The sequence below is a fragment of the Trichoderma citrinoviride genome, assembly GCF_003025115.1.
Source record: "Trichoderma citrinoviride strain TUCIM 6016 unplaced genomic scaffold BBK36scaffold_3, whole genome shotgun sequence".
NCBI classification, from domain to species: domain Eukaryota; kingdom Fungi; phylum Ascomycota; class Sordariomycetes; order Hypocreales; family Hypocreaceae; genus Trichoderma; species Trichoderma citrinoviride.
In genome coordinates this window covers 1,432,882-1,447,572 of record NW_020194711.1, presented here as the reverse complement: position 1 = coordinate 1,447,572, position 14,691 = coordinate 1,432,882, and the positions used below count along the sequence as shown (strand labels likewise).

Genomic DNA, 14,691 nt, shown 5'->3' with positions numbered 1-14,691 from the left:
TGGGAGGGGCTTGTCGGCTGTGCTTGTCAGACAGCCAAGTGGGAGAAAAATAAAATCGGTAGAGAGAGGGAGAGTCGCGAGACTGGGGGGAAAGCTCGGGTCTGTGTGCCTCGCTGGCAGACCCCGGCGTCAGGTCGTCGTCAGAGGATTTGTTATCGTTTCGGCAGTTCGCGCGTCCCCGTGGCGAAAATTGGTCGTGTGGTCGTAGTGTCTAGGGGGAGGCGGGAAAGGTCAAGGTGTGAGTAACGGCAGTCCCAGCCCGTCTTAGGGAGGATGGAATCGTCGACCGAGGTCGGTAAAGAAAGAGGACCGCTGGCTCCTTGGAGCGTCCGTTTTGGTTGTCTTAGGCGAGCGCCTAGGAAGACAGGCCAGCTTGAGAGAGCTTACCGGAGCTCTGCGGATGACGTCGTGGTCGTGGCTCGTGACTCTGGGTCGAGACCGGCAGCTCTGGAAACTGCGCTCCGGCTCAGGAACAGCGAAAGGTCAGGCCGGGGGGTGATGCAAATGGTGGAGATGCGAAGGTGGTCTCGGCCGTACAAGGGGAGGAGAAGGCAAGGTGGAAAAAAATTCTGGACGGCGGGAGTCAGCGCGGCCGATCCGGAGCAAGCGTGGACTTGTATGCGTATGCGTGTGTGTGGGTGTTTCTGCTGCATCCGCAGAACTGCAGCAGGGCGCATGGGCGGGGTGTATTTCGATAGTACTACTAGTAGTAGTAGGAGCCAGAGGGTGCTGGGGATTGGGCAATGGGACGATGGCCAAGGACCTGGGCTAGGTACTTGTAGCCGGAGCCTTGATAGATAACAACCTGGACTGAAGCAGCACGGCTATGGCGGAACAGGCCAACAGCACAGCCCTGCGGCAGGTTGAGTCGCGGGCCAGGCAGAAGACGACGACAGGAACGAGGCAGCACGCTTTGATCAGTCGTCCGCCTGCTTGGTGACTCGCGAAAGGGCAGAAACAGAAATGAAAGGCAGAAGACGATGGAATTGGCAGGAAAGGGTACCTTGCAGATCCTGCGCCAGCTCGAGACAGGGCCTTACGTCCTCCAAGACATGGATCGGACGTGCGTAGGGGCAGCCAAGGTCTCGGGACGGCGGCAGACGATGTCTTGCTTGGAGTGCGACAAGATGGATGATGGATGGAGATGAGGAGATGGAGGGGAGAGAGGAAACAGAAGCTGCAACATACGTCAAATAGTTCGGAATGGGCACCTCAGCTTAGTACTCGTAGCAGCAGAGCAGGCAGATGTACGGGCCCGGGTGGCGATGCTCGCTCGGAGCTCCTATCTCGGCAAAAGCTGATGGCGGCGGCTGTAAATACGTGCTAACGCCGCCGGGCGTGAACTAGCTGGGCAGGACGAGAGCCGGGTTTATGGCGCCGTGAAGCAGACAATAGGCATCAACAGCCGATGATTTGTAGTGGTATTTCGTGGGCAGTTCTGTGCCTGCAGTATCGTATTGCAGTATTGCAGATAATATAGATGAGCAAGACGCTGGCCGTCGGGTGGGGGTAAACGCCTGTTTCGCCAACAAATCTTATGTAATTTTTTCTTCTTTCTCTGCAAGGCCTTTACGAGCTCTGCTTGTAGAAGGGAAGAATGAAAAGAATGAAAAGAAAAAGAACGAAGAGAAAAGCTCACGGCAGGAGGGGGAGAATCGACAGGATAGGATCAAAATGCTACCGTGCGTATCGGGCTCTGACTGGGCCGGTGGGGCGCGATCCGCTGATGGAGGGCTGGTGGAGGTTTGGCTCTTCGATCCGGATTTCTTGGCTTGAGCTTGTTCGCAGTCGATGGAGGAAGCGAATGCTACGGTGCTTGCACTGATGGCCGATATTTATAACAATGGCGACGTTCGAAGGGAGAAGAAGGGGAAAGGGGAAAGTCGGATTGGGTTCCAGCGAAAATTTTGAAGAGAAAACTTCACGACGAAAAAAAAGGGCTCTGAATAGCCGCGGGGTCGACGGTACATGGAGCTGGATGCGGAACCAGTCGCCAGCTCGGGTCCTTGTGACACAGCCGCCAGGGTAGGAAAAAAAAAAAAAAAAAGAAAAGAAAAGAAAAGACCCACGATTAAGGTTTCATCTTGGCTCGTCTCTCGGGTTTTTTTCTTTCTTTGGGGGTCGAAAGGCGGCAATTGAAGGGTCCAGATGCTGCTTGTCTGAGGGGCCTGATTCCGGAAGAGAGGCAACGAGGTTTTCGGGTGGGTGGGCTGGGCTGGATGCGGCGAGGCGGAGCCAGTTGCCTATCGGGCGCGGACAGACGACTGGGGAGCTGGCAACAGGAGATTTTGAACAGTTTGATGTAAAGGAACTCGATGCTTCCTTGCAGAGACGAATTCCAGAGCCAGAGCGCTTACTAGGTAGCTAGGTATGATAAACCAGAACAACGATACAAGAGCTCGAAAGTGGAATGTCTCCTACCAGGCAGAGATCGACAGGGCTTGGACGACATCTCTTACGACAACCAAACACCATCAAGACAAAACAAAAGCGCAGCAAGGCGATAGTACAATCTTCATGCCACCGAGCTCTCAGCTTCCGAGTTCCAGTCAAAGCAACCCCGGTCAGCCATTGGGCAGCTTGGGCGCTGACAGCCAGCCCAGCGCCCCCCAGCGCGCGCTGTAGCGTTCGCCCTAGTGGCCCTAAAACGGCTCCGGGGCCGCCTAATCCCAGTCCGGCCTGCCTGCGGTTGCGCTTTCGCAGACCGAGTCCAGCCCCCACGAGGCCCCGGGAGCCATGAGACGCCCAGCACCCATGCTTCCATTGCCATGCTGAACATTGAAGTCGGCCGGGCTCACTCAGCGCAACACGTGCCGGTGCCGCAGCGGGTTTCTGGCTCCATGTTGATGCAGAGCTTGAGGTATTGCCATCGAGTCTGGACCGGAGAATGGATGCCATTGACCAGGTGAGGAATTGCTGCATGGCTTGCTCACTGTTTTCTCGACGCACATCGCCAATGAAGGATATACATACAGCTCCTCAAAGGCGTGGCGAAATAAACTTCACCAACTCACGCTAGGCAGCTTCGCCGGCCATCCTCTGCCTAAAAGGTGCGGCTCAGAGTGACACCTTGCACGACATGCGGCTCATTGTTCGGCGCCAGGAACACGCAACACCAACCATCCAGCTTTTCCTGTCTCTCGGGCATCAAGTGACTCCGCTGCAGAGCACAAAAGAGTCACGTACGGAGCACAAGCTCACAAGGAACCTTGAATTGTCCGCTCATCACACAGGGGTGATACGAACATCGTGCTCCCCACTGAAATCAAACACCAGAAGACGTCTCATCTTTGATTGCCTTCACTCACCTCTTCTCATCGTCACTCTCATTGGCGGCCCATCGTTCCGGGTTGCCCAGCCGGGGAGCCCCTGTGGACTGTCTCATCCTTCGGAGGATGCTCGCGCCATGCTAGAGCTCCCGTTTCTCCCCGTCCGGCATCGAACAATCATCGTGAACTGCTGCCCGTGGGAGAAAATAGCCCCCAAGAAGAAATGTTGAGCAGCATCCGACGCCGACTCTTTCCACTGTATTCTGGCTGTGAATCAGAATCGCCTGTCGATGAATCATGTTGGCCAGCTGCGGTGCCAAGCCAGGATATACTTCTTCTCTCGGCTGTTATTCCGTCGCTCGGAATATTGATCACGAGTATCGATATCGATTAGTTGTCAGTTGAATGGGCCAACACCTCCCAACAGTAGGGTGCTTTCAAGAAGGCCGTATCGTGTTGATGTCTGGTGATCTCGAAAGCAGCGACTGAGGCGAGCGCTGCGCCGTGGCCAAGGGGCTTCGCAGTACCAAAGTAGGTATCACGCGGGCCGCATTTCGACCTTACTGCCAAGGCCTCAAGTCGACAATATTCCAACAGTCTTGGAGACTTGTTCCCCCAGAAAAGGCAATATGCAAGGGAAGATGGTAGAGCTGTATGCCTTCGAGTTCGGTTCTAGACCAGGATGAGTGGGACGAAGTATGCTTTCCTACAATGGAAGTCCGCGATATCGTCCGCTTTTCGCCCCATCGTTGAGAATGATTCTTTGCGGCGCAGACACGGCAAGGCGCTGAGTATTTTGATATGGCGTCCCAATATTAGAACGCCAGAGGCAGAGGGGCGTTGCCATGCATCAGGGCCAAAGAGGCTGCAATGCAGCAGAGGCTGGTGTCCACATCCAGCGTTGAATCATGTAAGTAATCGGCCATGATGTCAAGGCCTGGAGAGGAAGAGAACCCCAAATACTGAAACAGTAAGTAAATGGCGATATTAGAAGGCATGGAGAAAACTGACAGTTAGGAAGCTGTAACTGAGCACATTAAAGAGGGCACGTTTCAGGATCAAAGATCTCTGACTACCTAGTAACGAGGCAACTCCAAAGAGAAAGTCGACCTCACCAGATCAGGCAAGCAGGGAATCAATGCAAACAGTGCTCTCTCTTCCCCCGGCACTCGCATTCTTAGTCGAAGCTTGTGTTTGCTTGTCCGGTTGCTTATCAAATGGCAACCCCAAAATAAGCTATCCATGCCCAGTGGGCTGAGGCATTGCGCGTTTCTGCTTGACGCACGTCAGGCACAAGAAGAGTTGAGGGCGGTGATGCGCTAAATATAGAACGGATGGCTTCCCATTCGCCTCCCACAGCATGTCACTAGCGCCCCGACTAGTAGTAATCAGAGCTACTAAGGCTTTGGGCTGTGCACGCGATGGATGTTGTCTGCATACCCGACCTCGTCCTAGATGGAAACCATTGAGAGGAAACAATTGTACTTGTATGGCAGATGAGAATGTCTGGACGCGAGCTCGGTTTGCGAATAGACTACCAGCAAGGCACCTTTTCTCTACCCCCTTTTGTTCTACAGGTTCTGAATACTAAACATACTGTACAGCTCCTTGGCCACAGGCTGGATGGAGTCGTGCGCTGCTCTTCTCGGAAGCGATTTTCCGCGCACAGTCAGAAACTAGACCGTAGCTCGTGCTCGTTCTAAGCTTGGGTTTTCTGATCAGCGCCAGGAACCACTTCAACCGTCACCCGTTGTCGTCAGCAGCTCCAGTTATAAACCAACCGAAACAAGCCGGCACGATTCAGGGTTCACGCGGTTACATACTGTATGTACAAGCAAGACAGGTTATCTGGTGATAACCCATGCTTTGCGCAAGATTGGTTGATGAAGATCCAACAGCCACTCTTGCTACTCAACTACTATAGCGGAATTGATAAACGCCTTGTCTTCTCGCCAAGAAGCAGAGCTGAGATACCAGCCACCGCATTGCCGCGTGTACGTATATTGTCGAGCTATGACGCGGGGCTGGGGCTCAAAGCCTCCCAGATTTCTTGATCATAGCGGGGTACGGGCGAGAATGTACAGTATCATCGTGTACAAGCACCTGTCTGTGTACCTGACATTACGGAGTTATTCTGTTGGTTGGCTCGACCAGGGAAAGATCCTACGAGGTCTGGCAGGGTCGCACTCCGTAATAGCAGCAGTATTACTATCTCGTCGTCTTGGCGGCCAGTCACAGCCTCACTCAGTCTCCTCTCTGCTCTCGACGACTTCCCATACGGAACAAAGAGGTTCATGAACTCACCAAGCAGCCCTGCTCTGCCTGTTCGTCAGGGCCAAAATAGCACGGAAACGTCTTTTTCCTTTTCGCGTGCATCATCAGGTGCTGATCGGCAACTCATCATGGCCAACTATTCGTGGCACGACCAGGGAAGCCCAGCAATGGCCCCAGTCCGCACAACCAACCTCATCAGCACCAGCTCTTGTACGGAGTAGATACCCGAAGATAGCACCAACACCATCGCCAACCTGAACCAGCCTTGAGGGCACCCAGACGGCAACTATAGCTGCTGCTCTATTTATGGCGCCGAGCTCGTGCGCATTAGTCACAGCGCCTGCTTGCTGCGCATGTCTGCGCTGTGCCTGTGTCGACCAGCTAAGCTGCCTTACTTGAAGCTGTAAGCACCAAGATGCGGAAGTGCATGGATGTGTGAACCCTGCTAGCAGCTCCCACTGACCTCCTTGTCCCTGGAGTAGGTACTTTACAAGAAGAGCCATTTGGCTGTGGCTCAACTGCCCGCGATTGCGCCTTTTGAAAGGTCTGGGCATGTAGTTGTAGGTACTCGACACCACCTCAGTCAGCACCAGCTGGATCGTCCCCCGGAGCGCTGAATCTCGCACTGCCCACTGGGCGGGATCCACCCCACCCCCTCGCCCACAGCGCGTTTGTTGACTGGCACAGGCACCCAGTGACGGAACTGCGCCACCCACTCGCCGCAACGTGCAGCCCACTAACGACCACTAACAGCAAGTCCACTGCAAGTCCACATCGAAAGTCAGCAGCGACTTTTGTCTTCAGCCCGCCTCCCAGCGTTTTAAAACCACCTGGTGCCCAACTCTCTCCGCTTGTTTGTTTGTTTGTTTCCCATCGTCTCTTCCCGTCTCATCTTTCGTGTCTTGTATACGTTTCTTTTTGTGAGCGTGTCAACTTGACCTTCGTTTTGCGATCAGGTCGCTCGTTGCTCCAGAGACCTCGACCAGCCCCTCTCGTTCTATATCAGAGACGCACAACACCACCCCTCTCTGCCTGACCGAGTCGTTGTCGATAAACAAAGAACCCCATATAACGAAAAAAACGAGAACAAAAGGAAGAAGAGAAAAGGGACAGAAATCAGCACAGCAATGGGTGCCGGTCGGTTCTTGTGCGTGGCCCTGCCACTGCTCCTCACTATTGGCTCCATCGCCACGCTGCTCTACGCAGTCCTCGCCGGCGTCGCCCACGAGAACCTCAAGCTCATCCAGGTCGACCTGAGCGAGCTGAGCGTCAGCCCACTGAGCTTCAAGTCGCTCGTCTCGCGCGCCGAGTTCAGCATCAAGGAGACCCAGACGGACAACATCACCGCCGAGGCCCTCGGCCTGCACAAGTACTACGACTTGACGCTCTGGGGATCCTGCTCCTCCGACGACAAGAAGAAGTGGGATTGCTCCAAGGCGCAGTTCGACTGGGCCACCAAGCAGATCAACACCACCGACATCACCGAGGGCAGCACCACCATCCAGCTGCCCAAGGACGTCAAGGACTCCATCAAGGTCTTCCAGAAGCTCATCAAGTGGTCCGAGGTTGCCTTCATCGTCGCCCTCATCGGCCTCGGCTTGGAGCTGCTCATCGGCATCTTCTCCAACTTCTCCCGCGCCGTCTCGTGCCTGACATGGTTTGAGTCCCTCGTCACCACCATCCTCGTCATCATCGCTTGCTCCCTCTCCACCGCCACCGTCGCCATCATCGCCGGTGTCGTCCAGGGCTCCAAGACTCTCTACGGCGCCAAGGTCCACCTCGACGGCCGCTTCCTCGCCGTTATCTGGATTGGCGCCGCCTTCTGCATCGGCGCCAGCCTCTTCTGGATCTTCACCATCTGCTGCTGCAAGCCCGAGAAGCGCCAGAAGAGCAGCAAGCACTCCTCCATCAGCGATGGCGAGAAGCTGCTGCCCGGCGGCGGATTTGGATCCCGCGGTTATGCTCCTCTGGGCGAGAACACCGGCTACACCTCCTCCGCTCCCCGCTTCGCTGCTGGCTCCGGCCGCTCTGATCTTGCTTACGAGCCCTACTCTCACCGCGCCTAAGTGGATGGCGAGCCTGACACTTGGTGTGATCTACCGGAGTCAAACGAGGAAGCGGCCCTTTGCGGCTCGGCCTCATAACAATTTCCCGAATCATATGAATACATGGGTGACCTGAAGCGGTATTTGATACCTGACTTGAGATGTGTGCTGTCTTCATTTTACATTCTTTTGCATGGCGTTCTGGTTATAGGGGTCTAAGTACCTTATGAAGATGGGATGGATTTGGGGTGGCACAGTTTGTATCAAGGCGGTTGGCAGTTGGAATACCCAAGCTGGTGGGAACAATCTGTACCTGGACATAGAGTATTGAGGCTACCTTTATGAATGAACGATAAGAAACTATCTGTTTAAACATCATTTTTCCTGCTCCTTAATATCTTTAAAAGTGTTGCGTCGTGCTGCCGCTGCTGACTTGGTTTCCTGGCAGCTTTAATTTTACAAGTGCTAGCGGTGAGGTAGCCATTCAGACATTTTTCGCTGACGAGGTACATACTTTGTAGGCGCATGCACAAATTTTTTCCTGGCACCACAAATTTCAACTTGCTCGCAACACCACCGCCGGCTTGAAGTAAATATCCGCTCTTTCATCGCCAACACTGAATGTCTGTTTAGCACATATGTTTGACTGAGCCCTCGGCTCTCATATTGTTTAGAAATCTATCTGAAAGTACAATTTAATAGAGAGGACAGCACCATGGTTCATGTGAGTTGATATAACATAAACTGCCCCTCCTTCGACTCATCTCACTTCCAAGCACATGCTCCATCTTCATATCATACCATGATAAACTCATTCGTCATGAACACGAAACTATAGCTAATCAGCTTCTACAGACAACAAACGAAATCAGCTTAACAAGGGACCTCTCCCACGTCCCCATCACAGCCCTCGCCCTATCCCGCTCACCCTCCGGCCAGCTCCTCGTCCTCGCCGGCGAGGACTCGGACCTCGTCGTCTACGAAGCGCAAACCGGGCAGCTGAAAGATCGCCTGCTTTCTCGGACGAGCGTCTTTGTGGATCAGCCTATTCACGGGATCCATGTGCGGCATGGACGGGTTCTGGTCTGGGGGGGCTGCCATGTGGCTGTTCTGTCTCTTGAGCGTCTCATCACTGAGCAGCAGCAGCAGCATGATGGCGTCGATGGGGGTAGGAAGCGTGCGGTTGCCAAGGCGATGGCTCCCGACTGGATATTTCACGGCGCTTTTTCAGAGGGCGATGATTCAGTGGGTGCCCTCGCCACGGCTCACAACGAAGTCATACCCCTGAGATACTCCTCCGACACGGGCGACATCCACCTCGGCGCTGCCATTGCGCCTTCTAGGCCGATGCTCTACTCTGCGCATCTCACCTGGACGTCAGACGACACCGTCCTGGTCGCCGGCGGGACAGTCTTTGGGCACGTCGTCGTGTGGAAATGCCGTCTAGCAAAGGACAACGGCGAGGGAACAACATCAACGGAAACGCTATTCAACTTTGAGGGCCACGAAGGGTCAATCTTTGGCGTGGACATGTCTACAGTTGTTCTCTCCGACGGGAGTATGGCCCGGATACTTGCCAGCTGCAGCGACGACAGGACGATCCGCATATGGGACATCACTGAGCGTGACGATGGAGCTTCTCGCTCTCATGGCCCTCAGGCACCACAAATCATCGACACAGGCTTCGGCGGCAGTGACTTCAATACCACCGACGCCGACGCCAACCAAAATCCCAGCAGACAAAATGGCTCCGTCGCCGCCGCCATGGGCCACGCCTCGCGGATATGGGGCGTGAAGTTCGGCCCGTCGTGCGGACAGGACGCTCTGTCGGTGTACTCCTTTGGCGAGGATGCGACGACGCAGAGATGGCATCTCCATCTGAGCCATGTAGCAGCATCGTCTCAGGAGGCTGACCGCAGCTCGAGACATTTGATGGGGAAGCTGTCTCACAGCAAGACATTCTCTCTGCATAGCGGCAAGCATCTGTGGTCGAGGGCCGTGCTGCTCGAAGACAAGGCCGCGCTTGTTGCTACCGGTGGCGCCGATAGTCAGATTTGTCTCATTGACGAATCGAATCTTCTACTTGGTGAACGGTCAGATACTAGTCTTGGTAATGTATTGACATTAGATACCGTCGACATTCTCAGGGGTCTCCTCGATTCAGGTACCTCCAACACACCTGCGAAAGAGATAATCAGTCGCTACGATTTTCTCTCACATGATCACATTCTTGTCACGACCAGCCAGGGAAGGCTTCTTCTCGGCCACCTAAAGGAGCCTCATGTTGAACCGAAATGGGGGCAGATTGAGGTTCCCAACAACCTACGCGACGACGTCAAGCTTTGCTATGTCGTCAAGGCTATTGCCCCCACGGCAGTTCTTCTGGGCACGACGAGTGGGAATATCTATCATTTCCATCTCACCTCCCAACAGATAAAGCATATTGCCTCCGTGCCTGGCAAAATCATCGAAATGAACCGTCTATCGAGTAGGGATGGTGTGGCCGAGGTATTGATCTACCTTCACGGAAGGGCAGAGTCTCACTTCTTTGCAATTGATGTCTCAACGGGACATGTCCACCTCCAGGGACAAACCAAGGGGCTCGACCCCAGGTTTGTCCCAACAGCAGCTGGAAAATTGAATGACTTGCTCGTCGTCGGCTCTCGGCATGGCTTCCTGTCCGTCCTGGATCGACAAGAGGATGGATCGTACCACTCAATCCTAGACATCGCCACACGAAGCCGTGATACCATCACGGCCATTCTTCCACTGCCTCCCAAATCAGGCTCGCCACACGCCTCACGGTATATCCTCGTCACAAGCCGAGACGGAAAGTACAGGATATACGAACTGGATCGAAAATCAGGTTCCGTTCTCCTTCACCTGCGACACGAAACCTCGCCACCATTTGGACCTATGATCGCCGGCGCCTGGTTTACTCAAGACACCGTGCCTGAGCTTGTGTTATATGGCTTCAGAAGTAAAGACTTTGTCATTTGGAACGAGACACGGCGGGAAGAATTGGCAACCATTGAGTGCGGTGGCGCCCATCGGACGTTCCAGCTGACATATAGCGAAATAATACCTGGAAGATATCGTTTCGCCTTCACCAAGACCTCCAAGCTCTCCATTTCCTCATCGGATCGTTTGGCGCATGAGTGGGTGAAGGCTGGAATTCACGGCAGGGAGATTCGAAGCTTGAGTTCCAATGGTCGTTATATCGCCACAGGTGCCGAGGATACCACCATCCGCATTTGGGAGTATATACATGTCGCAGACGGCACACAATCGGAGCTGCGGTGCGTCGCAGCTATGAAGGCGCACATCACAGGTCTGCAAAAGCTTGTCTGGCTGGGCGACGAGTATCTCTTCAGCAGCGCTGGCAATGAGGAATTCTTCGTTTGGAAAGTGCAGAGCCTGGAGTCGGATTACACGGGGTTGGCGGTCATGTGTGAGGGTGTCTTCACAGATAAGAGCGCAGATGCAGATCTCCGCATCATGGATTTTGACGTCTGCCAGTCTGACGATTCAAGCGGCATGGTGGTGACCATGGGCTTTTCGAATTCGGTGATCAGGACGTATCGCTACACAAGCGACGATGGCCGATTTAAACTCCTTGCCAAGGGTAGATACACAGGAGCATGTCTCACCCAAACGCGCCATCTGATAATGCGCGATCAGCTACCACGACTGCTCACAGCATCCACGGATGGCCACCTTGCCTTGTGGCGGACCGAGCCACATGAGGGAACCTTGCGCGAGTATGTCCTGGAGCAAGCGGTGCCGTTGCACCAGAACAGCATCAAGAGCCTGGACATGATCGAATCAGGAGAAGGCTATCAAGTGTTCACTGGAGGCGACGACAACAGCGTCGGGGTAACGTGGCTCGGTGCGACCTCGGGCAGCACAGACGGTGCAAGCTGGGCGTTTTCGGGGCGAAGCATTGTGCGCAGAGCCCACGCTGCAGCCATCGCAGGCGTCCTACTGATTCGTCGGCGCACGGGAGTCGTAGGAATAAGCGTGAGCAACGATCAGCGAGTGAAGCTCTGGAGCGTCCCTAGCGACCAAGATGGAAATGTCGAGCTGATCAGGGGGGACTGCATCGGCGTGGCAGACGCGGGAGACATCGCAGCAGTCGGCGACCTAGACAATGGCATGGCGACCATAGTAATCGCAGGCGTAGGGCTCGAGGCCTGGAGCCTCAAGTAATAAGCTGTCCTGGTCCACAAGAAAGCAAATGTCAGGATATATATCACGGTTTGCAAGAAATGCCTTCATCGCGTAATGGGTAATACGGGCACTCCGTGCGAAGTACATACAAATCACGATGCGGCTTCTCGATGCTGGGAACTCGTACATCCTCGTACTCTGTAGTAGGAACTCGTACGAGTAATATTCCCTGATCCCCCGGCCATTCAGTCAGATAAGGAGCCCAACAACTGACAGGCCTCGGCCAAATGCTTCCGGGTCACTCCTTGGCTAACGCCGCGCTGAGAGGAAAAGGGCAGTGCCGTGTTGAACAGCTAAATGGCGTATGTGGGCTTTATATGGAGCTTTTGCGAGGACGAAGACCAGGGTCCCTGCTTAGGAGCTGTGACAGCAACGGCTGTGTCGTCATATTCAGGGTTCAGCCCAGGCGAAGAGGAACCACCAGGGACGTCCAGCGGGGGGTAAAGAGGCCGTTCAGCAGTCGACGAGAGATCCATTGCCCATTGCTGGTTCCAAGGCGCGAAGAGACGCTTGATGGACAGGAGTGAAACCAATTATCCCGAGGACGTGCTGACGCGACAAGGGCACGAGGCAGATGAAACGGCTGTGTCTCTCAGCAAGCGCAAGGGGGAGCTTTCTTTGTCTTTTGAAGAATGGAGGGAAGACGCAAAGAATGAGGACGTGGGGATTATTGGCAGTCGCTTCAGCTGCCAATTCACAGCCCGATCACTTGACCAAGAGTTGAGAGAAGAAGAACAAAGAAGGGCTTGGTAGTTTTTTTCCCCCTCTACTACTAGAGGTCCACTATCACGATATGTGTGAATAAGTACGATACGGCAGCTGCCATCGAGTAATCGCCCACCGCCCTGAACACCTGCCCTATTTGCTCGGCAGAATTTATTGGGCATTGGATGCCTCAGAAGGAAAATTGGCGAGAGTATTCAAGATTAAACATTGTCACCGCGAACTTGGTGATTCCACGCATGCAGCAGCACAAGCAGGCCTCCTGGAGTGTCTCTCATCACCGCCGCCCAGCACGATCCATCAAGCGAGGAGCAGAGAAACAGCCTGCATGACAAGGGTACAGGGACGGACTACTGAGGTAGTATTGCAACTACATTGCTCTGCCCACGCAGCCAGGGCAGCAAAGCCGCACGAGCAGGGGTCGCTCATCTGTCCCCAGCCGCAAGAGACAACTCGTATTCAGACGCACGCGGTAGCGCTTCTTGGCAGATTTCGCAGCTGTCGTGACGCAAAGGCTCATCGGGAAGTGGATTCACGATGGTATAAGGTATGAGGAGCTAATATGACGCCCTCTTTCCGCGGGTGCACAAAAGCGCCAGTTTGTCCTGCTTTAACGGCATCTCTGTCCAGATTCAACACTTCATCGCGTCACCTAGGTAGATAACTGTTTTGGTAACACCTACCTTACTCCGTCTGTACCTCGTATGCTCGGCACCGAATTCTTGTACCACCAAGGAGGAGCCAACGGCTGTTTGATACCGAGGACAGACAAGCACTACGGTAGGCAGCACATGGATCAAGAGTTACCAGAGGAGCTCAGATGCTGATATTGCAGGGTCTGGTTAGCGACTTGATGGATCTTGCCCGATAACGCACCAAATTCTTCTATGCGGTTGTAATATTACAGGGCCCTCCAGAAGCGGATATCCATTTAAGAGGGACTCTCGCAGATCTTCCAGGAACAAGGTGTGGCGTTCAGGGCCAGAGTTTCCTCCTGCCGCTTCCAAACGCCGACGACCCTTCCGTTGCGCGCAGTTCCTTACGAACCCTATTCGACTTTCCTCGACTCTTTACTGTTGAGGGACCAGCACGGCGCCATCCTACCTCTTCTCCAAATCCTCCACCTCAGTCTCCATCTTCGAAGGTCTCTCTCCTACGGGGACTCGGTCCTCATCTCTCCTCCAGCGTCGAAACTTGAAGCCATATATCCTCAAATCATTCCTTTTACGATCTACATCATGAAGTCGGTGCTTGTTTGGGCAGGCTTCGCCATTACGCAGGTCTTGCTCGCCGCTTCAGCACCTGTTGGTCCTTCTGGGCCGTGTCCAGACGTGAGAATCCGACGCCGCAGCTTCTATCGAGGTGTAAGCTACTGACATTCTTCCCAGGCTTTGGTTGATGCCATCCTCCGAGGTGATATGGACCCAGCAGCCTGCTGCTCCTACGGCCAATGCAAAGGAGACGTAGTCGTCTCTGTCGGATACTAAGATGCAGCGAATTACTTCTGGGGAGCACCGGGCATCGTTCGCGACGCGCGTAGCTTCCATGACTACAGTACATGACGGCCAACGATATGAGGCGACTCATGGAGATCATGGCGAAACGAAAAGCAAAGCATATTTTGGGATTGGCGTTTTGGAAGAATGAGGCACCGGCGTACATACGGAAAACAACGGGAGTCGGATGGTCAAGCGTTGTTTAAATTTTGGAACCCTCCCCTAGGCATTTACGGGTAGAGCTGGCCGAGTCTAATACAGAAAACCACTGGCCCAAACATGACTGCCTCATGGTCAAAATGTGCGTCTGTCGACTGAGAAGCTTCTGTCCCTTGTGATAAAAAAGGAGTTACCGCCAAATTCTGTACGCGGGAAAGGAGCTTGCAAGGGACGAAAACGGCAAAGAGACACGAGTTTGTCTGCCATGTCGTCTATGAGAGCAGTGCGGGGAAACGGGAGGGAACTGCAAGCTGGCATGACACGGAGTTCATGCAACCGGCAAGCAAACAATGAATTTTGTTCCCCTTGGCGCATGCAAAGTGCCGGCACACCATGACGTCCTCCAACCGGGTTTCTTTTTGGGCATCTCGATAAGGGGGGCAGGAATGGGATCGTGTCAGGGTTGCTGAATCTTGAGCGTGGATGCTTAATCTG

At 54.1% G+C, this 14,691-nt stretch overlaps 3 protein-coding genes across 3 annotated transcripts; all 3 read left to right on the top strand.

Annotated features, from left to right (window-relative positions):
- The first annotated feature begins 6,632 nt into the window (after positions 1-6,632).
- Positions 6,633-7,952, top strand: BBK36DRAFT_1134579 (hypothetical protein). Its single transcript, XM_024892358.1, has 2 exons — positions 6,633-7,609; positions 7,702-7,952. Exon 1 carries the CDS (start codon positions 6,671-6,673, stop codon positions 7,607-7,609), a length of 939 nt encoding a protein of 312 aa, XP_024752169.1. The 5' UTR covers positions 6,633-6,670; the 3' UTR covers positions 7,702-7,952.
- Positions 7,819-11,797, top strand: BBK36DRAFT_1207103 (WD40 repeat-like protein; the record flags this gene model as incomplete). The annotated part of the gene is made up of 2 exons (XM_024897375.1): positions 7,819-7,912; positions 8,461-11,797. Coding segments are annotated over 2 exons (3,431 nt in total), but the record flags the coding sequence as incomplete, so codon positions are not given.
- A 1,982-nt stretch (positions 11,798-13,779) lies between these two features.
- On the top strand, positions 13,780-14,028 carry BBK36DRAFT_1112845 (hypothetical protein; the record flags this gene model as incomplete). Its single annotated transcript, XM_024889843.1, has 2 exons — positions 13,780-13,872; positions 13,930-14,028. The coding sequence occupies 2 exons, from the start codon at positions 13,780-13,782 to the stop codon at positions 14,026-14,028; spliced, it is 192 nt and encodes a 63-aa protein (XP_024752167.1).
- Positions 14,029-14,691: the final 663 nt, after the last annotated feature.